This window comes from Rhamphochromis sp. 'chilingali', assembly GCF_963969265.1.
Source record: "Rhamphochromis sp. 'chilingali' genome assembly, chromosome: 18".
Classification (NCBI taxonomy): Eukaryota; Metazoa; Chordata; class Actinopteri; order Cichliformes; family Cichlidae; genus Rhamphochromis; species Rhamphochromis sp. 'chilingali'.
Window position 1 is genome coordinate 2547221 of NC_137945.1, and position 27300 is coordinate 2574520.

At 44.5% G+C, this 27300-nt stretch overlaps 1 protein-coding gene across 1 annotated transcript in view; it reads left to right on the top strand.

Annotated features, from left to right (window-relative positions):
- LOC308385331 (uncharacterized protein) overlaps positions 1-27300 on the top strand; it is a gene marked incomplete at its 5' end in the record, with an annotated part of 44555 nt that overhangs the window by 9704 nt on the left and 7551 nt on the right. The window contains 4 exons of the mRNA XM_080864181.1: positions 8304-8409; positions 15727-15818; positions 17908-18322; positions 20228-20319. Coding sequence (XP_080720307.1) covers positions 8304-8409; positions 15727-15818; positions 17908-18322; positions 20228-20319 — 705 coding nt within the window. The remainder of the gene's footprint in view (positions 1-8303; positions 8410-15726; positions 15819-17907; positions 18323-20227; positions 20320-27300) is intronic.

Sequence of the window (27300 nt, forward strand, 5' to 3'; positions counted from 1 at the left end):
CTTTGGATGCGTAACCCACGTGATCTCAAGCTGTCATGCACATATCGTTCACCTGCATTTGTGGTATACTGAAGAATTTCCCTAACAACCCTGTTCAGGTTTTCATCGGAAAATGTTGCATAAGTCAGTGGCTCAATGCCAAGGTCCTCTCTGTGCCTGTACAGAGTACGGGAGCTAACCCCTAAGCATGTTGCAATGCTTTGCCAGTTCATTCCAAGAGATACTAAATGAGATATTTGCTCTCTTGAAATGCTGTATCGCGGTCGACCTTGAGAGCAAGTCATGAGAGGTGGAGGTAACAAGACAAGTCTGTTCTCAGATATAGTTCGTTGACTGGTTTCATAAGCAGTCAGTAAAAAAAATTAGCCATCCATTTAAGGACTGTAATGTATTCACTGCTTCTCTATTTCTTGCATCGTCAACAAATCTTGAGATGGACAAAATTCCAGATAAGGTTTGAATGTGATCACCAAGTCCTCTATGGAGCCTCTGACGAACAAAAGAATCTGTAGCTTCTCTTTGAATTTGTTCCAAACATTCTAATACATTATTTAAAAAAGTTCTAATGTCATTTTCATTACTACTTACTCGACAAATTAACTGCAATACTAGCAAAGAAAGCAGGATGACTTTGAACAGCTTCATTGCTTGGTTGTTCTGGTTTAGGTCTGGGTATGTCAAGTAAGTTCTCCAAGTGTATCACATTTCCTGGTTTAAGAATAACTTCCTGCTTAAAGGATGAACTTCCTGTGTTAGGAAATGCAGATGTGAATGTCAGAGTGTATGTATGCAAGGGTAGAGGATAAACACTGCGATTGTATGTATATATGAGTATAGGAGTACAAATATATATGTGTTGAAAGGCAAAGGGTGTGTGTGTATGTGTGTGTGTGTATATATATATATATATATATATATATATATATATATATATATATATATATATATATATATATATATGAATGACTAGAAAGGGCTGCACCTGCAAGGAGAATAAATATACAGTGGGGCAAAAAAGTATTTAGTCAGCCACCGATTGTGCAAGTTCCCCCACTTAAAATGATGACAGAGGTCAGTAATTTGCACCAGAGGTACACTTCAACTGTGAGAGACAGAATGTGGAAAAAAAAATCCATGAATCCACATGGTAGGATTTGTAAAGAATTTATTCGTAAATTAGGGTGGAAAATAAGTATTTGGTCACCTCAAACAAGGAAAATCTCTGGCTCTCACAGACCTGTAACGTCTTCTGTAAGAAGCTTTTCTGTCCCCCACTCGTTACCTGTATGAATGGCACCTGTTTGAACTCATCATCTGTATAAAAGACACCTGTCCACAGCCTCAAACAGTCAGACTCCAAACTCCGCCATGGCCAAGACCAAAGAGCTTTCGAAGGACACCAGGAAAAGTATTGTAGACCTGCACCAGACTGGGAAGAGTGAATCTACAATAGGCAAGCAGCTTGGTGTGAAAAAAATCAACTGTGGGAGCAATCATCAGAAAATGGAAGACATACAAGACCACTGATAATCTCCCTCGATCTGGGGCTCCACGCAAGATCTCATCCCGTGGGGTCAAAATGATCATGAGAACGGTGAGCAAAGATCCCAGAACCACACGGGGGGACCTGGTGAATGACCTGCAGAGAGCTGGGACCAAAGTAACAAAGGTCACCATCAGTAACACACTACAACGGCAGGGAATCAAATCCCGCAGTGCCAGACGTGTTCCGCTGCTGAAGCCAGTGCATGTCCAGGCCCGTCTGAAGTTTGCCAGAGAGCACATGGATGATACAGCAGAGGATTGGGAGAATGTCATGTGGTCAGATGAAACCAAAGTAGAACTTTTTGGTATAAACTCAACTCGTCGTGTTTGGAGGAAGAAGAATACTGAGTTGCATCCCAAGAACACCATACCTACTGTGAAGCATGGGGGTGGAAACATCATGCTATGGGGCTGTTTTTCTGCCAAGGGGACAGGACGACTGATCCGTGTTAAGGACAGAATGAATGGGGCCATGTATCGTGAGATTTTGAGCCAAAACCTCCTTCCATCAGTGAGAACTTTGAAGATGAAACGAGGCTGGGTCTTCCAACATGACAATGATCCAAAACACACCGCCCGGGCAACAAAGGAGTGGCTCCGTAAGAAGCATTTGAAAGTCCTGGAGTGGCCTAGCCAGTCTCCAGACCTCAACCCCATAGAAAATCTGTGGCGGGAGTTGAAAGTCCGTGTTGCTCGGCGACAGCCCCAAAACATCACTGCTCTCGAGAAGATCTGCATGGAGGAATGGGCCAAAATACCAGCTACTGTGTGTGCAAACCTGGGGCCTGTTCTTCGTACCGCGCTAAGTGATTTAGCTGGATGAGATTGTTGACGATTTCGCGTGATCCTGGATCGTTCGGTTCCCCGAAGCCCATCCGGGACTTGCTGTCATAGCAACAGAGCCGTAAGCGTAAACCTGCTGGGGAGCAGGTTTACTTTATGTAAACAGGATTAGATCGCGGCCACGCAGGTATGTCCGCGTCATTCATACGAAAGCAACAGCGATATTCCACCACTGTTTCACCATAAATAAATAACATCAATGTAACTAAAGATAATGCAGCACTTGATCCTTTTATTGATTTCACAGATACATACAGGTCATTCCCTAAAAAAGGGAAATGTACTATTAACATTCTATTACATGTATGTGATTATTACAGATGTAATTCATATTTCAGAGTAGTAATTGTAAATTACTTCGTGTAATCAAGATGAGAGACCACGGCTATAAAAGCGAAGGTGGATTTGGGAAGTCTGTCGCAGTCATATCCTGTCCGTTTACGCGAGCAACCCATTGCGGAAGGTGCAAGATTGATAAGGAGAGTCCTCAGAATTCAGCGTATATTGCGGGACAGACAGGATCCTTTAGCTCAGCGCGACAGTGTGCTCATAGAGAGATATCGATTTTCCCGTGAGGGTATTATTCACTTAACCAACTTGTTGACGAGGGGGTGCAGGACCACCACCTGTCTTTTTTTTTTGCTCTGCCCTTTTCTTGGTTGCTGTTATGAACAAACAAACAGAGTATTCCAGGGTCTCTTTCCAAGAGACGACAAGCAATATAAGTGATAAATATTACCATTCTGTAGAATATTCTTATATTTCACTTTTACTTGTTCCCATGTTCTAGTGGGTCCTGTTGTGGCTCTAATGTGAAAGGGGATATAATATAACATATTATAATATAATATAATGTAATATAATATTGGATAATATGGTGTGATATGATAAATCTACCCTACCGCCTACTGGTGTTGGCCAGAGGGGCCGATGGCGCAATATGGCAGCCTGGCTTCTGTCAGTCTGCCCCAGGGCAGCTGTGGCTACAACCGTAGCTGCCTCCACCAGTGTGTGAATGTGAGAGTGAATGAATAAGATAAGATAAGATAAGATAACCTTTATTAGTCCCACACGTGGGAAATTTGTTTTGTCACAGCAGGAAGTGGACAGTGCAAAAGTTATGACGCAAAAATTAGAATACAATAAGAATAAATACAGTACACAGCTGTACAGAATAGAATAAAATAATATACTATATACAGTAGAATAAAATAGAATAAAAATATACAATAAGATAAAAATAGAATACGAATGCTATATACAACTGAGTAAAAATACAACGATGACAGAAAAGATTATTGCACTTAGTGTTATTGCACATGTGTGGATGTGTGTGTTTGTTCAGTTAAAGTCTTTGTTGTGGAGTCTGACAGCAGTGGGGAGGAAAGACCTGCGAAATCTCTCCGTCCCACACCGTGGGTGCCGCAGTCTCCCACTGAAGGAGCTGCTCAGTGCTGTCACAGTCTGCTGCATGGGGTGGGAGACGTTGTCCAACAGGGATGACAGCTTAGCCGCCGTTCTCCTGTCACTCACCACCTCCACTGGGTCCAGAGGGCATCCTAGAACAGAGCTGGCCCTTCGGATCACCCTGTTCAGTCTCTTCCTGTCCCCAGCAGAGATGCTTCCGCCCCAGCAGACCACACCATAAAAGATAGCAGAAGCCACCACAGAGTCATAGAAGGTCTTCAGGAGTGGGCCCTCCACCCCAAACGACCTGAGTCTCCGCAGCAGGTACAGCCTGCTCTGCCCTTTCCTGTAGAGGGCGTCTGAGTTATGAGTCCAGTCCAGTCTGTTGTTCAGATGAACACCAAGGTACCTGTAGCTGTCCACAGCCTCAATGTCCATACCCTGGATGTTCAGTGGTTGCAGTGGAGAATGCTTGTGCCTGCGGAAGTCTACCACCAGCTCCTTGGTTTTACTGGCGTTGATCTGGAGGTAGTTCAGCTGGCACCAGTCCACAAAGTCTTGAGTCAGTCCTCTGTACTCCTTGTCGTCCCCATCAGTGATGAGGCCGACTATTGCAGAGTCATCAGAGAACTTCTGCAGGAAGCACTGGGTGGAATTGTGGGAGAAGTCTGCAGTGTAGATGGTGAAGAGGAACGGAGCCAGAACCGTTCCCTGTGGGGCCCCCGTACTGCAGACGACCCTGTCCGACACACAGCCCTGAGTCCTCACATACTGTGGTCGGTCGGTGAGGTAGTCCAAAATCCAGGTAGTGAGGTGATGGTCCACTCCAGAGTTCTCCAGCTTGTCCTTCAGAACCGAGGGAAGAATAGTGTTGAAGGCACTGGAGAAATCAAAGAACATGATTCTCACAGTGCTTCCAGCGGTCTCCAGGTGAGCGAGGGAACGATGTAGGAGGTGAATGACGGCATCATCATCATCCGCTCCAATAGTGGCATTGTAAAGCGCTTTGGGTGCCTTGAAAAGCGCTATATAAATCCACTCCATTATTATTGTTATTATTGAATTACTTACGAGTTTGATTTGTCAGCAACTTTCTGCCAGCCCTCTCTCCTTGCTTTTGCAGCCTTTGCAGTGTTCCCTTGCGTTTTAATTAAACTCTGAAACTCCTGAAATCCCTCACTCAAGAGTTCTTGCTCTGCTGCCGAAAAATACCGAGCGCGCTCCTTCGACATTTTCGCCGACCAATCAAAGGGTTGCTGATCAATGTTTCTACTATCGATGCGTAGCCCCTGTTGGGCCACCCAGTGATCTCACATTACTTCATCCAGCTATACTAATCGTCAACAACAGGTGTGTTCGGGGAACCGGAATAGCGAGCTCAGAGTTAGCGCGATGATTTGGTCTTGGATGTTTCATTTGATCTTGGATGTAGTAAGCGACGTACGAAGCACAGGGCCCTGGTAAAGACCTATAGTAAACGTTTGACCTCTGTTATTGCCAACAAAGGTTATGTTACAAAGTATTGAGTTGTAAATCAAATCAAATCAAATTCAAATTTTATTTGTCACGTACACAGTCATACACAGTACGATATGTAGTGAAATGCTTGGACAACTGCTCGTGACCTAAAGAGAACAAAAAAGGAAAAGGCTATGAATAAGATAGGAAATAAATATGAAAAATTAAAAAGGGTAAATTTAACTAGGAAGGAATAAAATATAAATTAAGGTTAAAAATGAAATAACTGTACAACACAAATTAGAATGAAGGGTAAATTTAACTGGGAAGAATAAGATAAATATATAAATTAAAGTTGAAAATAAAATAACTGTACAACAAAATACACAATACACAGTATAGAACTATATAAGAATGTATGAAGAAATCTAAATATAAATAAATATATACACAATAACAGCAGCTGTACAAGTATTAACCGGAAATGAAGAATATAGTGACCAGTGTTGTGCAAAACCAAAGTCCAGAAAGTCCAGTGTGTGTGTAAGAATTGTATTTTTGTTATTGACCAAATACTTATTTTCCACCCTGATTTACGAATAAATTCTTTACAAATCCTACCATGTGGATTCATGGATCTTTTTTTTTACATTCTGTCTCTCACAGTTGAAGTGTACCTCTGGTGCAAATTACTGACCTCTGTGCAAGTTCCCCCACCTAAAATGATGACAATCGGTGGCTGACTAAATACTTTTTTGCCCCACTGTATGTCAGCATAAAAATATGTAGCATTAAGAAAAAAAAAAGAATTTCCAACATAAATGAAGACAGGAAACTAAACAGCAGTGACGTTTGTAGGGTTACTGAAGTTGGGCTAGCTGGTATATAATGATGTGCTACGTGATTGCTAGCGACACAGCTATGTTAGCATAACATAAACAGTGAAGCTGGAGGACGAACACTAACACTTTTCCACTTATAAAAGTTAACGTGAAGTTTCCTGATGGTTAGAGACAAATGCAATCGCATGGCAGGATGCTATAAACGGACCAAACTTCAGTCAGGAGAACAACTGAGATAATCCATCCACATTACGAAGTTAGCCATTAATATACTGCAACAACATGGGAATAGAGCAGCTGTGATAGAATACAGCATTAAGGAATCAATGGTACAGAAGTGGAGGAAGCAAGAAGAATGAGTTTAATAAAGTTTGATTTATCTGACTGCTTTGTTTCGCTTAATGTGCCTTATAATCCCGTGCACCTTATGATCCGAAAAATACAAATTTGACTTTTTTTATTTGCCACACTGCAGTTTAATGTTGCAAAGCACTTCTTTTTAACTTCAGTGGATATTATACATGGTTATGCTCAGGATATGTCAGCCCATTTCTACTGGAAATGTTTTTTGGTTAAACTTTCAGCAAGAAATTTGCATTTGCACTGTTAAATTTTTATATAGCTTTAATGTACATAAAAAAACAGCTGCTTGTTTAAGTGAAAATAAATGGATGGGGGGTAGGGGGGTGGGGGTTGCGCTAGTAAAGTTGTGGAGTTGTATTTCGTCTCGCATCAATTATATCGTCAGTTATATCGTTATCGCAAATTGTCAAATCTATATCGTGATAAATATTTTTGGCCATATCGCCCTGCTCTAGTGCTTGGAAATGTTGTAGGTGGCTGAGTTTATGTTGCTACCAATGAGTCTGAGTGGGACTCCTTCTTTGTGGATCTATGGAAGTTCATATATACAGGGTGTAGGGCTGCCACGATTAGTCGACTAGTCACGATTATGTCGACTATCAAAATCGTTGACAACTGATTTAATAGTCGACGTGTCGTTTGAAGCTTTGTAAGATCACAAAAGATGCAGGAATAAGTAGCAGGATTTAAGAGTGTAATCACGGACTGAAACAGAAGATGGCAGCACTGCACGTACAAGGATGCCAGCTGCCGTTAAACCCTGAAGAAGAAGTAGAAGCTGTGTCCCAGAATTCATAGCGCAGCCCAGCTCAGTTTCCAACAATGGCGGCAGCTAGTTAGTTTTAATATTATTCTTATTATTCTTTCTGGGTCACAAAATAAACGTTTAACATATTTTCAGGCGAGAATGTAGCTGTGTAAACCTCAAATATCTGCTCAGTTTATCAAGACACCACATATTTTCAAAAGCGCTCCAACGTCTGTTACCCACCAGCTCGATAGCTAGTTGGGGGCACCGGACTCCCGGTGTTCTGGCAATCCATCCTACCTGACAAACCATCCTACCCGTATTTTCTACGCATGCGCACAACACGAAATTCTGTGGCGAACCGTCCTACCTTTGTGAATATAAGCTACAAACATACTCTGACGGGTAACCGTTTTCAAACCCACCGCCGTCTTTCGCTACTCAGGTTAAATATATATAAGTCACTTGGATAACTTAAAAATGTTATTGTTTGGCTTTTTTTTTTAGTATTTTATTTGTTCCTGGGTAAATCGGTTTGGCTGAGATTAAAGTTATAGTTTTTACACAGCTGAATAAACATCAAGCAGACAGCTGATTATCAGAAGTGTGAGATGCTCGAGGATTTACTCCGGTGTCCTGTTATATTTTAGATAGCAAGGAGTTTATTAAACTTCACCGAAACAATCTGCAAATCATTAAAATTGAATGAACTATCATCTTGTCTTTAATTTTAGTTAGCACATACTTTAAACACTTAAAGCTGTAAGCTAATGATAGTTATATACGAGCAGATGCTGCTGGTGCAATAATCTGTACGTTTTACGTCCAATGGATGATGATCTGATTACTCGACTAAACCCCAAAATAATCGTTTGTGGCAGCCCTAACAGGATGTAGCATCCGCTGGGTAAAGGTGGTGGTATGCAGGGCGCTCAGTGGCCTTTTCAAGTTCTTGTTGCAGCTGATGACTTTCTTTTTGCTTCTGGGGTTTCACCTTGAAGCTTCATAGGTATTGTTGTCACTGAGTGTAGTAATGTTAATTTGCTCTGCTTCTTCTTGTCAGGGATAAAATGCATATCTATACTTTTGTGTCCCAGCTGAGTAACAGGAGGAGAAGAGTCTGGTGGAGCAGCAGAGGAACAGTTTCAGCCATTTGGACTCAGCTCAGCCACTACAGAGGAAACAATGACTTCAACACAGGAGGTGAGAAAATATCTCAGTTACACTGTTATTGAAACTGTGTGCACAGCTGGTTGTTATCAGCAGCTTTATCTTTTTCATCCTGGGCTCCTCCATACAATACAGAATCTACGTTCACAAACAAAAACCACAGAAGTTACAAGGAAATACAAAGATCATTTTTAAAAAATATTTTTTGGGGGATTTCTCCATAGTAGCAGACAATGACAAAAGGAAAAAGTACACAAGAACCAGAACAGAACAAAATAGAGCTCAGGCAATACAAAGTTCTGAGGCACATACAAGGCAGTTGAGGTAAACCACAACCCCACTAGGAATCAAAACAAACCAATAAGACCAATATTCAGGCAAATTAATTCAGTTTGGGAAAGCCCCGTAGCAAGGAGGATGACCATACAGGTCCAACGTATTTCAGATATGGGTCCCAGGTTCTGTGGAAAGAGTCCAAGGTGAAGTTGAGCATACAAGTTATATATTCATTGGGAATACAGTCCATAACAGTGTTATGCCAGAATTTCTTAGTTGGGATTGCTGGCCTGCCCCAGAGGAGCAGGATATTCTTCCTGGCCGCAAAAGATAACAGCTGGAACAGTCTCTTGTGCTTGCCTTTGATAACCGAATTGTCCATTACTCCCAGTATGAGACAGAGAGGGTCCAGAAGAACAACAGAAAAGATCATATTTTATCAGCACACACTGAAACAACAATATCATCAGCTGAACTAAGAATTGTTTATTTATATTTCCTATCACTTTATAGCTTCACATAAAGACGAGCATGTACACAGCAATGTGTTAGATGTTTTATACCTAAGAGACAAATATTGTTTTTTTTAATATGTTGGCATTACTAAATCTGTCTGAATGCTTACAAATATGGGTACAAATTTCTTACAGGCTGTGAAAACTGTTTCTGATAGAATGAAGAGTAGACTGGTATATTAAATATTCCTTTATTGGGTGAGAAAATCAAACCATGTCATAACTGCTTTAAGTCATACAGAATAGATATCAGAGGCTTAAACAGGCTGACTTCTGCTAAATGGGTCAAACTGGGCAGAAAGTATACAAACACATAACATCCTTATACAGGGAGTGCAGAATTATTAGGCAAATGAGTATTTTGTCCACATCATCCTCTTCATGCATGTTGTCTTACTCCAAGCTGTATAGGCTCGAAAGCCTACTACCAATTAAGCATATTAGGTGATGTGCATCTCTGTAATGAGAAGGGGTGTGGTCTAATGACATCAACACCCTATATCAGGTGTGCATAATTATTAGGCAACGTCCTTTCCTTTGGCAAAATGGGTCAAAAGAAGGACTTGACAGGCTCAGAAAAGTCAAAAATAGTGAGATATCTTGCAGAGGGATGCAGCAGTCTCAAAATTGCAAAGCTTCTGAAGCGTGATCATCGAACAATCAAGCGTTTCATTCAAAATAGTCAACAGGGTCGCAAGAAGCGTGTGGAAAAACCAAGGCGCCAAATAACTGCCCATGAACTGAGAAAAGTCAAGCGTGCAGCTGCCAAGATGCCACTTGCCACCAGTTTGGCCATATTTCAGAGCTGCAACATCACTGGAGTGCCCAAAAGTACAAGGTGTGCAATACTCAGAGACATGGCCAAGGTAAGAAAGGCTGAAAGACGACCACCACTGAACAAGACACACAAGCTGAAACGTCAAGACTGGGCCAAGAAATATCTCAAGACTGGTTTTTCTAAGGTTTTATGGACTGATGAAATGAGAGTGAGTCTTGATGGGCCAGATGGATGGGCCCGTGGCTGGATTGGTAAAGGGCAGAGAGCTCCAGTCCCACTCAGACGCCAGCAAGGTGGAGGTGGAGTACTGGTTTGGGCTGGTATCATCAAAGATGAGCTTGTGGGGCCTTTTCGGGTTGAGGATGGAGTCAAGCTCAACTCCCAGTCCTACTGCCAGTTTCTGGAAGACACCTTCTTCAAGCAGTGGTACAGGAAGAAGTCTGCATCCTTCAAGAAAAACATGATTTTCATGCAGGACAATGCTCCATCACACGCGTCCAAGTACTCCACAGCGTGGCTGCAAGAAAGGGTATAAAAGAAGAAAAACTAATGACATGGCCTCCTTGTTCACCTGATCTGAACCCCATTGAGAACCTGTGGTGCATCATCAAATGTGAGATTTTCAAGGAGGGAAAACAGTACACCTCTGAACAGTGTCTGGGAGGCTGTGGTTGCTGCTGCACGCAATGTTGATGGTGAACAGATCAAAACACTGACAGAATCCATGGATGGCAGGCTTTTGAGTGTCCTTGCAAAGAAAGGTGGCTATATTGGTCGCTGATTTGTTTTTGTTTTGTTTTTGAATGTCAGAAATGTATATTTGTGAATGTGGAGATGTTATATTGGTTTCACTGGTAAAAATAAATAATTGAAATGGGTATATATTTGTTTTTTGTTAAGTTGCCTAATAATTATGCACAGTAATAGTCACCTGCACACACAGATATCCCCCTAAAATAGCCAAAACTAAAAACAAACTAAAAACTACTTCCACAAACATTCAGCTTTGATATTAATGAGTTTTTTGGGTTCATTGAGAACATGGTTGTTGTTCAATAATAACATTATTCCTCAAAAATACAACTTGCCTAATAATTCTGCACTCCCTGTATGTTCATATACTTATTTTTAAGGATTCGCGCGATTGCAAAGTGAAAGCAAAAAACGAGCGCAAATTCAAACGTGATTTCAATATGTCACATATTGACAGTGGCTCACCGATGCCAATGACATAATTACCCAGCTACATTTCCGAAAGAATGCAAAAGCATTGACATATATTTTTCCTTTCTATGACAGCCCAACGGGCAGGGCAGAGATAGATTTTGGTAGCCCGACTGGAAAAATCGCTAGCCCCGGGACGTCGGGCTAGCTATTTTGCGAGCCCTGGATGTAACACTATAGATCAACTTAGCTCAGAATATATAAAGCATATAAACAATTACAGCAATATGATGCAACTGTTAGGATACCTGGGTCGTTGACCCAGGGTTTTTGAGTTTATTATATTATTTATCATCTCTAGTCTTTGGTTTCTTTGAGTTCTGTCTTATGGTTTATGTCTCTGTCTTTTCTAGTTGCTCTGTCTCCCCTGTCAGCTGTATCCCCTTGTCTAGTTCGCGTCTCTGTGTATCCTTAGTTGCTATATCCCCGTGTCCAGTCAGTGTCTGTGTCTGCCCTGGTCCCACGTCTCTGTTCCCTCTGTTGCAGTGCCTGCATGTGAGTCTGTGTCTTTAGTTCAGTCTGTGTTATGTTTCCTGTTTTACTTTGAAAGTCCGTGTCTCATGTATATGCGTCTGGTTTTGCTTCCTTTGTCTCGTTAGACCTGATTTGCCCCAGCTGTGTTTCCCTCCTGTTACCCATTCCCTGATTGCTCCCTCTGTGTATTTAAGCCCTGTGTTTCTCTGTGTCTGTGTCGTGGTCTACCCTAATTTATGCTGTGTGTGCTGTCTGCCTGCTCATGTATGTTTATTTGGATTTTTGGATTTTTGTTACGTTTGCCAGCAATAAAAGCTGAGTTTTGAAATACACTTTTGCCTCCGAGTGTCTGCACTTTGGGTCCTCCTTACCACCACTCCTGCCTGCACACAGCCCAAACGTGACAGAAGACCACGACCAGAACATGGACCCCGCAGACTCTTCAGCTTTTGAATTCAACACTGAGATGGTGCGGATGATTAAGCTTCTTGGCCGCATTGCTCAGGCCAATGATTTAAGGACTATGGCAGTTAGGCTAAGTGCCATAGATGCTATCATTCGGAGCAACCCTCGGCTTACTCAGCTTTCTACGGACACTGTGCTGGGCAGCTCCATAGCTGCCTGGAGGGAGCAAGTCAGGGCTGGCGAGCTTGCTCTCTCTACCTCCACTTCTTTACCGCCGCTCCAGGACAACACACACTCACCACCTGCCTCATTGCTACCACAGACTTCCTCTCCTTCCTCATGCAGGCCGGGACCTTGTTCGCCTGTCCAATCGCCTGCCTTTTTCCTGGCGGCTATGTGGTCGGAGGATGAGGAGGAGGTCTCTACATTTCTCCACCGGTTCCTGTTCCCTCGTCTAGAAGGAAGCGACGCCACCGTCACTCCTCTCCTCGGTCATCCATCCAGCAACCAGCCTCCGCTGGAGGGTCCAAGGGGCCCGTCCAGCAACCAGCCTCCGCTGGAGGGTCCGAGGGGCCCGTCCAGCAAGCTGCCTCCGCTGGAGGGTCCGAGGAACTGCTTCAGCCGTCTGTTCCTGCTGGAGGGTCCGAGGGGCCCGTCCAGCAACCTGCCTGGCAGGTCGCCGCACTGCTACAAACTGGATTAGTAGTGGTGGTTTTTCTTTCACATAGGGTTTTAGGTAGCACCTCCTTTCCTGACTTAGCTTGTTTTGTTTGTTATTTTGGCCTGTGTTCACCCCGGACTTAACATTTCAGTGTAGACACAAATAAACCACCGTTCACTTCAAAGATTGGCTTCTGGGTATGATTTGGGGGACCCGGGTGGGGTCACTTCCTTTCTTACCCTTATGTTATGGTCCTGTACCCCTAGACTGGGGAACAGCACACCTACAATGTCTCCAAAAAGTCGATTCTGTCCAGATTGGACAAGCTTAAAAACACACCAAGTCATCCACCTACAATGTGTTTGTTGACATCTTGGATCCCACTAATGGAGGCAGTTTCAGTTTAGTCCATGACTGCATTTCACTCACTGCCTCTGTTTGTATCTCTGTCACTGCAGGACCAACACGGAGCGAGAAGTCAGCGCTCTCAGGAGGCCGACAAACCTCACAGAAGAAAGGGAGAGAAAAAATACAGCTGTGATGAGTGTGGGAAGAATTTTACCCATCTTGGAAACTTTAAAGCACACCAACTGGTCCACAGTGGAGATAAACCGTACAGATGTGACTTGTGTGGAAAACGTTTTACCCAGAAAGGACACCTAAAATCACACCAGCTCATCCACAGTGGAGTTAAACCATACAGCTGTGAGTTGTGTGGAAAGTCTTTTACCCACCCTGCAAGCTTAAAAACACACCAAGTCATCCACGGTGGAGTTAAACCATACAGCTGTGAGTTATGTGGAAAGTCTTTTACCAACCCTGCAAGCTTAAAAACACACCAAGTCATCCACAGTGGAGTTAAACCATACAGTTGTGAGTTGTGTGGTAAAGCTTTTACTTGCAGTGGTAACTTACAGCGTCATCAACTCATCCACTCTGGAATCAAGGCGTACAGCTGTGGTCAATGCGGTAAAGCTTTTGCTCGGAGTAGCACCTTACAACGTCACCAAGTCACTCACTCTGGATTTAAACCGTACAGCTGCGACTTGTGTGGAAAGTCTTTTAACGATCCTTCAAACTTGAAAAAACACCAACTCATCCACAGTGGAGTTAAAGTGTACATAGGTGAGTTTTTTGTAAAGTCTTTTACCCAGGCTGGAGGCTTAAAAAGATACCAGTTCATCCACAGTGGACTTCAAGCGTATCCTTAGACTGGGGCTGAAAATAAAGTGGGGCTTGTACGCTCTTTTTGTTTGCCTTTTTTTTTTTTTTTGCTCATTGTGTTTTGTAGGTTTCCTTCAGCTTTTGGTTGGCAGCTTTCTTGTGGTGTAATGGGTAAACTAGCTGTAATTACTTTGATGTGTGTTATTTTGCACATCAACCCACCATGGCTAAGTTGGATCGATGCACCAAGGCAGATTTGTTGTTGGTGGCAAATTTTTTAATGTTGGCAGAAATTAAGCAGAAATTAAGCAGTGTCTGGCAGAGCAGATGGTGGAAAAAGGGGTAATTGCGAAGGTGAAACTTCGACCGGTTGATGCGTCTGGAGGTTTGGTGGTGGATGGAGGCTCCTGCTGCCGTTCAAGTCCCAAACATTATCCTGGCCAGACAATTACCAGAATTGATTACGGATGATCTTAAGCTTGCCCTTTGCCTGAAAGAGGTGGAGCTTTAGGCTAAAGCCAAAGAAGTTGAGCTACTGCATCTCCGAATAAGGCCTATGGAGCAATGTTACCTCTACCCCATTGAGTAAAAATGTGAGTAAAACTTGACTGATTCTCCTCTGACCAGTTTGATGCAAGAAAGCAAATTGCCTTAGTGCCACCTTTCAGAGAAAGTAAGGTTGACTCTTACTTTAATGCCTTTGAACGCATCGCAACCACTTTAAAATGGCCCAAGGACGTGTGGAGTTTGTTGTTGCAGTACAAATTGGTGGGGAAAGCACAAGAAGTGTGCACGAGCTTATCCATTGATCACAGTCGGGATTGTGAAATTGTGAAATCCACTATTTTAGTGTTTTCTGAGTTAGTTCATGAGGCATGTTGCCAAATGTTTCGGTCCTGCGAAAAATCTGCCAACCAAACACATGTAGATAAGTTTGATAAGTAGTTAGGTGCAAGTAAAGTGAAGGATTTTACTTAGCTAAGACAATTGGTTCTGTTGGAAGAATTCAAAACGTGTCTTCCAAAAAATGTTGTTATGTACCTCAATGAGCAAAAGGTGGATTCAGCTGCTGTTCTCGCAGATGAGTTTCTGTTGACCCATTGCGCTACATTTTCAGCTGTGTGAATATACTCCATTGTCTGCGCCTGCGAGGAGCTTAAGGGTTTCTCCTGCACATCAAACACACCCTGATCCAGTTCCCATGAACGTTCGTGAATGCTTTTATTGCCATGACACCAGCCATGTCATTGCTAATTGTCTATCACTTCGTCCCTAAGAGCAAACTCAAACCTGGAGAAAGCCAAAGAGTGTTGGTTTTCTCCAGGTTTGAGTCGGTTGGTCTCTATGCCTAATCCCGTCGGATCCTCCGGACCTTTCTTTTCAAAAGCGTTCGCCTCACCTACTGGAAAAGAGGAGGATCGTGTGCTGATTGTGATTTTGTGTGACACTGGGGCTACCAAGTCTCTCATTTTGGATAGCGCGTTGCCTTTTTCTAGTAACTCGTTTTGTGGTGCTGATGCTCTCGTGTGGGGAGTGGATATGTATGTGTGTGTCACGGGCTCCGCTACACAGCGTTTTCCTACAGTCACCTCTCGTTTCGGGCCTGGTAGCAATTGGGGTGCGCCCTCGCTTGCACGTACAGGCGGTTACTATTATTCTGGGGAATGATCTAGCAAATGGAAAGATTTTCCCAATCTCCGAGGTAATTGAAAACCCCATCGATGATTTGGTTTTTGTTTCTGAATCTGCTGCTGGCAGTCTGCCCTCTGTTTTCCCTGCCTGTGTCGTCACATGTGTGTATAAGCGCAGATACAGTGATGTTGATTTGTCTGACTCTTTCCCGTGTTCTGAAGATGATCCTGTGAAAGCTGAGCCACCTGTGGAAAAAGAAGAAAAATGTGTGTCTGATAGCCTGCTACCTGCTACACCTGACCTGTCTATTGAGGTAAGCAAAGCAGATTTTGTCCATGTGCAACAGAATGATCCAACTCTGGCCAAATGTTTACTTGCTGTAAATTCCAACGAGCAAACCCCCATGTTTACAGCATTGGCAACAACGTGTTAATGCGTAAATGGCACCCTCCCTCATCAAGTGATCTTGCTTGGGTGGAATGTATTTCAACAGGACATGGACAGTGTAGACACAAATAAACCACCGTTCACTTCAAAGATTGGCTTCTAGGTATGGTTTGGGGGACCCGGGCGGGGTCACTTCCTTTCTTACCCTTATGTTATGGTCCTGTACCCCTAGACTGGGGCACAGCACACCTACAGTGGGGCAAAAAAGTATTTAGTCAGCCACCGATTGTGCAAGTTCCCCCACTTAAAATGATGACAGAGGTCAGTAATTTGCACCAGAGGTACACTTCAACTGTGAGAGACAGAATGTGGAAAAAAAAAATCCATGAATCCACATGGTAGGATTTGTAAAGAATTTATTCGTAAATCAGGGTGGAAAATAAGTATTTGGTCAATAACAAAAATACAACTCAATACTTTGTAACATAACCCTTGTTGGCAATAACAGAGGTCAAACGTTTACTATAGGTCTTTACCAGGTTTGCACACACAGTAGCTGGTATTTTGGACCATTCCTCCATGCAGATCTTCTCGAGAGCAGTGATGTTTTGGGGCTGTCGCCGAGCAACACGGACTTTCAACTCCCGCCACAGATTTTCTATGGGGTTGAGGTCTGGAGACTGGCTAGGCCACTCCAGGACTTTCAAATGCTTCTTACGGAGCCACTCCTTTGTTGCCCGGGCGGTGTGTTTTGGATCATTGTCATGTTGGAAGATCCAGCCTCGTTTCATCTTCAAAGTTCTCACTGATGGAAGGAGGTTTTGGCTCAAAATCTCACGATACATGGCCCCATTCATTCTGTCCTTAACACGGATCAGTCGTCCTGTCCCCTTGGCAGAAAAACAGCCCCATAGCATGATGTTTCCACCCCCATGCTTCACAGTAGGTATGGTGTTCTTGGGATGCAACTCAGTATTCTTCGTCCTCCAAACACGACGAGTTGAGTTTATACCAAAAAGTTCTACTTTGGTTTCATCTGACCACATGACATTCTCCCAATCCTCTGCTGTATCATCCATGTGCTCTCTGGCAAACTTCAGACGGGCCTGGACATGCACTGGCTTCAGCAGCGGAACACGTCTGGCACTGCGGGATTTGATTCCCTGCCGTTGTAGTGTGTTACTGATGGTGACCTTTGTTACTTTGGTCCCAGCTCTCTGCAGGTCATTCACCAGGTCCCCCCGTGTGGTTCTGGGATCTTTGCTCACCGTTCTCATGATGAGATCTTGCGTGGAGCCCCAGATCGAGGGAGATTATCAGTGGTCTTGTATGTCTTCCATTTTCTGATAATTGCTCCCACAGTTGATTTTTTCACACCAAGCTGCTTGCCTATTGTAGATTCACTCTTCCCAGTCTGGTGCAGGTCTACAATACTTTTCCTGGTGTCCTTTGAAAGCTCTTTGGTCTTGGCCATGGCGGAGTTTGGAGTCTGACTGTTTGAGGCTGTGGACAGGTGTCTTTTATACAGATGATGAGTTCAAACAGGTGCCATTCATACAGGTAACGAGTGGGGGACAGAAAAGCTTCTTACAGAAGACGTTACAGGTCTGTGAGAGCCAGAGATTTTCCTTGTTTGAGGTGACCAAATACTTATTTTCCACCCTGATTTACGAATAAATTCTTTACAAATCCTACCATGTGGATTCATGGATTTTTTTTTTTCACATTCTGTCTCTCACAGTTGAAGTGTACCTCTGGTGCAAATTACTGACCTCTGTCATCATTTTAAGTGGGGGAACTTGCACAATCGGTGGCTGACTAAATACTTTTTTGCCCCACTGTACAATGTCTCCAAAAAGTCGATTCTGTCCAGAGTGGACAAGCTTAAAAACACACCAAGTAATCCACCTACAATGTGTTTGTTGACATCTTGGATCCCACTAATGGAGGCAGTTTCAGTTTAGTCCACGACTGCATTTCACTCACTGCCTCTGTTTGTATCTCTGTCACTGCAGGACCAACACGGAGTGAGAAGTCAGCCCTCTCAGGAGGCCGACAAACCTCACAGAAGAAAGGGAGAGAAAAAATACAGCTGTGATGAGTGTGGGAAGAATTTTACCCATCTTGGAAACTTTAAAGCACACCAACTCGTCCACAGTGGAGTTAAACCGTACAGATGTGACTTGTGTGGAAAACGTTTTACCCAGAAAGGACACCTAAAATCACACCAGCTCATCCACAGTGGAGTTAAACCATACAGCTGTGAGTTGTGTGGAAAGTCTTTTACCCACCCTGCAAGCTTAAAAACACACCAAGTCATCCACGGTGGAGTTAAACCGTACAGCTGCGACTTGTGTGGAAAGTCTTTTAACGATCCTGCAGACTTGAAAAAACACCAACTGATCCACAGTGGAGTTAAAGTGTACATAGGTGAGTTTTTTGTAAAGTCTTTTACCCAGGCTGGAGGCTTAAAAAGATACCAGTTCATCCACAGTGGACTTCAAGCGTATCCTTAGACTGGGGCTGAAAATAAAGTGGGGCTTGTACGCTCTTTTTGTTTGCCATTTTTTTTGCTCATTGTGTTTTGTAGGTTTCCTTCGGCTTTTGGTTGGCAGCTTTCTTGTGGTGTAATGGGTAAACTAGCTGTAATTACTTTGATGTGTATTATTTTGCACATCAACCCACCATGGCTAAGTTGGATCGATGCACCAAGGCAGATTTGTTGTTTGTGGCAAATTTGTTTAATGTTGGTGTCCTCTTAAATCCAAAAAAGGCAGAAATTAAGCAGTGTCTGGCAGAGCAGATGGTGGAAAAAGGGGTAATTGCGAAGGTGAAACTTCGACCGGTTGATGCGTCTGGAGGTTTGGTGGTGGATGGAGGCTCCTGCTGCCGTTCAAGTCCCAAACATTATCCTGGCCAGACAATTACCAGAATTGATTACGGATGATCTTAAGCTTGCCCTTTGCCTGAAAGAGGTGGAGCTTTAGGCTAAAGCCAAAGAAGTTGAGCTACTGCATCTCCGAATAAGGCCTATGGAGCAATGTTACCTCTACCCCATTGAGTAAAAATGTGAGTAAAACTTGACTGATTCTCCTCTGACCAGTTTGATGCAAGAAAGCAAATTGCCTTAGTGCCACCTTTCAGAGAAAGTAAGGTTGACTCTTACTTTAATGCCTTTGAACGCATCGCAACCACTTTAAAATGGCCCAAGGACGTGTGGAGTTTGTTGTTGCAGTGCAAATTGGTGGGGAAAGCACAAGAAGTGTGCACGAGCTTATCCATTGATCACAGTCGGGATTATGAAATTGTGAAATCCACTATTTTAGTGTTTTCTGAGTTAGTTCATGAGGCATGTTGCCAAATGTTTCGGTCCTGCGAAAAATCTGCCAACCAAACACATGTAGATAAGTTTGATAAGTAGTTAGGTGCAAGTAAAGTGAAGGATTTTACTTAGCTAAGACAATTGGTTCTGTTGGAAGAATTCAAAACGTGTCTTCCAAAAAATTGTTATGTACCTCAATGAGCAAAAGGTGGATTCATTGTGTAAAGCTGCTGTTCCGCAGATGAGTTTCTGTTGACCCATTGCGCTACATTTTCAGCTGTGTGAATATACTCCGTTGTCTGCGCCTGCGAGGAGCTTAAGGGTTTCTCCTGCACATCAAACACACCCTGATCCAGTTCCCATGAACGTTCGTGAATGCTTTTATTGCCATGACACCAGCCATGTCATTGCTAATTGTCTATCACTTCGTCCCTAAGAGCAAACTCAAACCTGGAGAAAGCCAAAGAGTGTTGGTTTTCTCCAGGTTTGAGTCGGTTGGTCTCTATGCCTAATCCCGTCGGATCCTCCGGACCTTTCTTTTCAAAAGCGTTCGCCTCACCTACTGGAAAAGAGGAGGATCGTGTGCTGATTGTGATTTTGTGTGACACTGGGGCTACCAAGTCTCTCATTTTGGATAGCGCGTTGCCTTTTTCTAGTAACTCGTTTTGTGGTGCTGATGCTCTCGTGTGGGGAGTGGATATGTATGTGTGTGTCACGGGCTCCGCTACACAGCGTTTTCCTACAGTCACCTCTCGTTTCGGGCCTGGTAGCAATTGGGGTGCGCCCTCGCTTGCACGTACAGGCGGTTACTATTATTCTGGGGAATGATCTAGCAAATGGAAAGATTTTCCCAATCTCCGAGGTAATTGAAAACCCCATCGATGATTTGGTTTTTGTTTCTGAATCTGCTGCTGGCAGTCTGCCCTCTGTTTTCCCTGCCTGTGTCGTCACATGTGTGTATAAGCGCAGATACAGTGATGTTGATTTGTCTGACTCTTTCCCGTGTTCTGAAGATGATCCTGTGAAAGCTGAGCCACCTGTGGAAAAAGAAGAAAAATGTGTGTCTGATAGCCTGCTACCTGCTACACCTGACCTGTCTATTGAGGCAAGTAAAGCAGATTTTGTCCATGTGCAACAGAATGATCCAACTCTGGCCAAATGTTTACTTGCTGTAAATTCCAACGAGCAAACCCCCATGTTTACAGCATTGGACACAACGTGTTAATGCGTAAATGGCACCCTCCCTCATCAAGTGATCTTGGGTGGAATGTATTTCAACAGGTAGTTGTATCACAAAGGTTCCGACCCCAAGTAATCAGTCTTGCACATGACAGTTTCTCTGGACATTTAGGAATTAGAAAAACCATCGTATTCTGCATCACTTTTTGTGGCCAGGGTTAAAAACGGATGTAACTAGGTACTGCCACTCCTTTCACCTTTATCAGGTCAGTGTAAAACCAACCAAGTTATTCCTCCCGCTCCATTGCATCTGATCCCGGCTTTAGGGGAACCATTTCAGCACATACTCATTGATTGTGTAGGACCGCTTCCCAAAAACAAAGTCAGGACGTTAGTATATTTTAACTTTGATGTGCGCCGCCACACGCTTCCCCGAGGCTATTCCGTTCCTCACTGTTAAAGTCAAAGCTGTTGTCAGAGTGCAAGTGAACTTTTTCTCCGCTTTCGGTTTGCCAAAATCTGTTCCAACAGACCGAGGGTCAAACTTCAGAGGGCCTGGTGGCGCCAGTGTCCGGCAGCCTCGCCTCTGTCAGGGTGGCTGTGGCTACAATGTAGCTTACCATCACCAGTAGGGATGGGTATCGTTTAGGTTTTATCCGATACCGGTGCCAAATCGGTACTTTTGAAACGGTGCCGGTGCTTAAACGGTGCTCAAACCGGTGCTTAAAGAATGGAGAACACAAACTTTGTCCAAAAACCTCTCATGCTCAGCTGTTTTTTTTTTGTTTTTTTTTTTGTAAAAAGATAACAATGTTAGCCTTTTCTGCAGCTATAGGGCATATATGGTATCACTCTTGGCTGGAAGCAGTGCTTAAACAATGGAAAAAAAAACACAAACTTTGTCCAAAATCCTCTCATGTTCAGCTGTTTCCCACTTTTTCTTTGGTCATTTTAGCCTTTTTGTCCAGGGTGAAGGGAGTATCTGCCATCAAACAAGAGGACAGCCGCATGTAGCTATGATGATGTTTGCTAGTTCACCTTACATGCATTAATGTAATAACGTGGTTAGCCTACTCAACGTAAATTAGCTACTCACGCAGAGAAGAACGGCTGCTGCCACCATCATCCGTCATCATTTCTTTTTTTTTTCTTTTTTTTCTCGCCTGTCCCATTTGGTTCTTTAGCCATCAGAATTGTTGTCTGAAGACCAACAAGGATACCCAATGGATTTACTTTGCCAAATGGATCATCGTGGCATTGCCGTATTGGTCCATTTGGTCGATCTTTGTTTTTATTATTTATTATATTTTATTTTCAGATGTTACAGACGGGACAGACATGAGTGAGAGATAGGAAAGGGAGAAAGAAAGAGGAAGGAAAGGAAAAACAGAAGGGGAGAGGGACAGTGAGAAAAGGGGGGAGAAAAAAAATAAAAATCTCCTGGATCACCTGTTGAGAGAAGAATAGAAAACAAGCAAAAAAAGTGTAAACAGCAGTAAATACTAAATATTCAGTGTTGTTGTGCAGCACGCAGGACAGATGTGCTTCGAAGTAGCAGCCAAGAAAGGTGTAATTTGGGTCTACGAGCAGTGAACACCCGTGTGCATACCCGTGTGGATCAGCGCTTGTATTCCAAAGGTTTCTCCATGTAACGATCTGCTAGGGAGTGTGGGGGGGCCACAGCCCCGTCCTCCAGGGTGTGAAGCAGGTATGGAGGAGATCAAAACTCCAGACATCCAGAGGCCCCCAGAACACAAGAGACCATGGAAGACCAACAGAGGGGCAGCCGCGCCACTGTTCCAGTAAGAGCTGAGGAGAGTCCCAGATGAGGGTTCACTCAGCAGCCACGGAGCAGAAGCCAGGGGGAGTTGCAGTGACGCGCCCGTGAGCCCCGCCGGCCGCCAGCTGTGCCTGAGTGACCGAGCCCCAGGCCGAGAGGCCGGGGGCACCCCACCCCCGAAGGGGCCCGAGCGAGCCCCAGGCTCCAGGCCCCGATAAGCGGCCGCCAAGGAGTGAGCCGGTGTGTACCTGGACGCCCACCCCCAGACACAAAGAACCACCAACGCACCGACACCTGAGGGAGTCCGCCACCGGCAGGGGAAGTGGTGGTAGGTGGAGATAGGCCTCCAAACCTTGGAGGGCCTGAGGTGTCCCCAGAGAGGTGGCGTCTGATACCCAGCCTGACATATAGACACAGACATACAGGCACACACAGACACAAACATCCATTCCCCCCCTCATGCTCTCATATGCACTTACTCCACACTCAACCAACGTGGAGACAGACATAAAGAGACGCTGTACACACGATCACACTCCCCAAGCGTACTCTACAAACCGGGTCTAGGTACCCTTGCCCCTGGAGGGGGGAACTGCACCCAGACCCAGGTGGTGTTACCCTTTTCCCTGCGGTGGGGAGAGGCAGACCACCCCGACTCCGTAGCAGCAGGGAGGCCCCACACTCCAGACCGCAGTCGGACGGCCAACTCCACCTAGCCCTCCCGCTCCAGCAGGCCGCAGAGAATGGGGGTGGGAGAAGACTCCAAACCTCCCTCCACCCGCTCATTGTAGTGTTGATGCATGTGTGTTCTAAGGTGCATTTAAAACCCAGGAGGGCATGGAGCTACCTGCCAAGGAGCAGCAGGTAAGCGCATAGTCCCTCCTGATAGCCCTCAATGTCTAAGTGTATTTAGAGGTGGGCAACGACGCCAGGGGTGAGGTGTACACCCTGATGGTAATTTGGACTCCGTGATTGTGCCCACCCCCAAGATCCTATATGTATGTGTAATGAGAGTGTGAGTAATGTGAATGTCTAAGTTGTGGGATAAAATTGAGGCAGAGGCAGCCAGAAGGGGACAGAGGGGGGGTTAGCCTCCTCTGCACCCTGGTGACATACCCCTACTCCAAGGCCCTGCATGTGTGGGTGGTTGTGGTGGAGCGGGAAGAGGGAGGCAGCTGGAGATGGGGAGGGAAGGAAGGGAGGGGCAGGTAACCCCTCCCTGGGGCCAGCTCCCCTGCTGACCCCAGTAGGCACTCCCACACTCCGCGACCCGCCAGGGAAAGGGGGCCCAGGCCCATCCAGACCGGGGCCCAGTGCAGCAGCGCCTCCCGGCCCCACAGAGCCCGGGACAGTCCACCCAACCCCACCACAGAGAAAACTGCACCCACCCCACCATCCACTCATCTTCCAGACTACATAAGACAATAGACGCCCAGGCTGAGATCTTCCTCCACCTCTCCTGTATCTCCCCTTCCTGAAGAGAGGAAAGCTCCTGCAAGATGTGACCATCTCCCCCACCAGTTGAAGAGCCCCCCAGGTGGTTCGACGCACCGGCGGCACCCTGCTCCAGGGCCGGGCCCCCATGCACCCACCCGCCCACAACCCCGGCAACACACCAACCAGGATCCAAGCCCCCGAGGCCCGGCCCGGGCCCCAGCCCAGAGACGGAGCGCCCCCAGAACCTCACGCCCATCCCGGACCCACCCAGGGCCAGCCAGGCTACCAGGTCAGTAACCCATGTCCGTCAGCACAGACCCTCCCCTAGCCCCGCTGCACGCAGCCGCGAGGAAACAGTCACCTGAGAGCCAACAGAGCCCCCAACCGGACATGACCGCTACCCCGGGTTGAGCCCCCCAAGGAAGATGCCTCCGGGGAACCCCCCGACGCCCTAAGCCTGTCCCTACCCCCACACCAATCACAACAGTGAAGGCGGGACCAAACTATGACCCCCCCACCCCCACTAGGTGATGGAGCTGATAAAAGGAGTCCAGAGCAATTGATCTGATGTGGTGGCAGAGGCTGTATCAAGACTAATGTAATCTAATAGATAATTTCTATATTGGTTAGAATTAAGATTATTTTTATTTTTCCAGTTCATGAGGACTGTTTTCTTGGCTATGCATAGGGCAGTGAAAATCATATGGGCTATATTCTTTTCTGAAGTGACATTATCTAAGCTGCCCAGTAAACACACTAAGGGGGAGGTTGGAATGTTACATTTCAGACACTTTGATAAGTCTTCACATATCTCGCGCCAAAACTTTTGCACTGGTGGACAGAACCAAAGAGCGTGGATGTAATTGTCTGGTGTATTGCCTTGACAGTGTGAGCAGTTGTTGGAAGATGTAAAGCCCATCTTGAACATCCGATGACCTGTATAGTGCACTCTATGTAGTATTTTGTATTGTATTAATTGCAGACTGGGATTTTTAATTAATTTAAAGGTTTTTAAGCAAATCTGAGACCAGAAGTTTTGGTCTAAGCTGACTGATAAATCTGCTTCCCACTTTGCAATAGGAAGGGATATTGATTCATCTAATTTAGAAAGTGTTCTGTATATTTTAGATAATAATTTGGGGGATTTAAGAGTAAGAAAATGTGCCGCACTTAGTGGTGTTTGTAATTCAACTTGACTGAGGTTAAATTTCTTTTTTACTATGGATTTAATTTGTTGATATTCTAAAAATCTTGTCTTGTTGATCCCATATTGTGCAACTAGTCTGTCAAATGGAATAAATTCTGTTCCCTCTAATATATGTTCTAAGTATTTAATTCCTCTACAACTCCATTCTGGGAAATTAATCATATTATTGTTTTGTAATATGTCAGGGTTATTCCAGATAGGTGTACGTTTGCATGGGATTAATGAAGACTCCGTTATTTTTAGAAACTCCCACCATGCTGTCAGAGAAAAGCTGATGTTGATACTTTTAAAGCATTCATGTCTTTTGATGTTTGAGCTAATAAATGGTAGGTCTGAAATCTCTAGATCCTTGCATAGTGCCTGTTCAACATCTAGCCAGGGCTCAACTAAGAAGGTATGTTTTAACCATTCTGAGATGAACTGAAGCCTGTTGGCTACACTGGCAAGGCTAGGGGCCAGGACTCTATTCTTCGGGTTTTTGGGGGATGTTGCTCCGGTCCGATAACTGGCAACCCACCCAACGTGCACAGTGTGAGGTCTCGCAGCAAGCTATCAAATACGGCGCATTTCTCTGCTTTTAAAAAAAACCGCTATGCGTCGCCAGGTGTTTCATCGGATACGAGGTGTTACCTCCTTTGACAATATCACAGTATCAGCTTAAAGCACTTGTTGCTGCTGAGTTTGCATCTTTTACTGTGAAGTACAGCCAGACTATTGACCGCTTCGCCTTGGACATTTTTAATCTGTAGCTCTGCTCTAACTGAACGTACGTACCTGGACCCGCCTACTATCCTGGGAAACGTAAAATGATTGGCTAGAAGTGTATCACAGCTCAGGAAAAAAAAAGCACCGAAATAACGCACCGAAATGTGCGCTGCTTTTCGGTCTGGTTACTACCGTTTATGTCAGAACCGGTGCCATCATGGCACCGGACACCGGTACCCATCCCTAATCACCAGTGTGTGAATGTGTGCGTGAATGGGTGGATGACTGGATATGTAAAGCGCTTTGGGGTCCTTAGGGACTAGAAAAGCGCTATATAAATACAGGCCATTTACCATTTACCATTTACTTCATATCCAAGATTTTCACTCAGCTCATGAAATCGCTTGGCATAAAGCATTAAAAATCCAGTGTGTATCATCCCGAATCACAGGGCGTGCTCAAGCGTTTCCATTAAAACATTAAAAGCTATGATGAGAAAGTTCTGCCTCGAGTCAGGAAGAGAGTGGGATGAGGGTCTGCCTCTTCTCCTTCTATTGGTGAGAGAGCGTGCGCAGGAGTCCACAGGTTTCAGTCCCGCAGATCTAGTGTTTGAACACACAGTGCGTGTCCCCGTGGCTGCTCAAAGAGATCTTCTCTCCAGACAAAGTTCTGTGACACAGATTCTGTTATAGGCACCCCAGACTGTAAGGCAAGGCAAGGCAAGTTTATTTGTATAGCACAATTCAACAACAAGGTGATTCAAAGTGCTTTACAGAGACTGTAGAAGAAAGCGTCATGTGACTTCATCTCGTCAACCTGATGAAGCCTTATTTTTTTCGCGAGGCAGGTGTAAACCCCTCTTCGTCCCCTGCTGCACCATCAGCCTTGCCTGTAGTTGTGTCAGCGGCCCCATCTGAGTATAATCCAGAAAGTGATGACTTAGTTTTCATTTGTGCTAAGGGTTGCTCCCGACTCAGAAACTCTGAAATATTAGTGAATTTAAAATACCACCTAAAACATTTGGATGACGCTGCCCAGAATGATTTGTGCTCTGATCAAAAATCACCCATCCCTGATTGCTGACACTCCATCTCGCACCACTGTCATGAACATGACGTAGATGTAGGTGACCATCCTCCGAACAAACAACACACTTATCGTGTGAACTGAACTATTAAATCTTTTTCTTTTTATTCTTTTACTGGACAGAGAGAACACGACTCACTTGCCAAAGTATTTATAATTATTTTATTGAATCATTACTTTCCGGAAAGGGATGTGCACCAGGCTAAACCCTCTGCAGATCTAAAACATTACAAGCATATCACCTATGTTATAATCCGCTTGCTCCTCCCCTACTAAACAGTCCCTTGATCTATTTCAATACTATATGTCTACCCTATAGCTGCAAAACTGTCTGCATCCTCGCTCCTCATGTTATTTTAGTAACCCTACTTGATCTGTGTGTTTGCGTTGCTTAGTTCCGCTTTTCTGTACTTCCTGTTCTTCACAGTTTCCTGTTTTTGCACAGTATTTCAGTCTGGCTAAGCAATTGGTTTGTGAGTCAAAGCTGGCCTGTTATTAAAATACATAAACAAAATAATCAAATAAGCACTAAGAAAACATATATGTTCCTCAACACCTACCAAATGCGCAGTTTTTCAGCAAGAAGTTTCCTACTTTTGATTGATTGATTGATTGATTGGTAATTTATTTCAACATGTGAACAATATACAAGTACATTTAGAAAAGAAATAAGAGAGAAAATAAATACTATA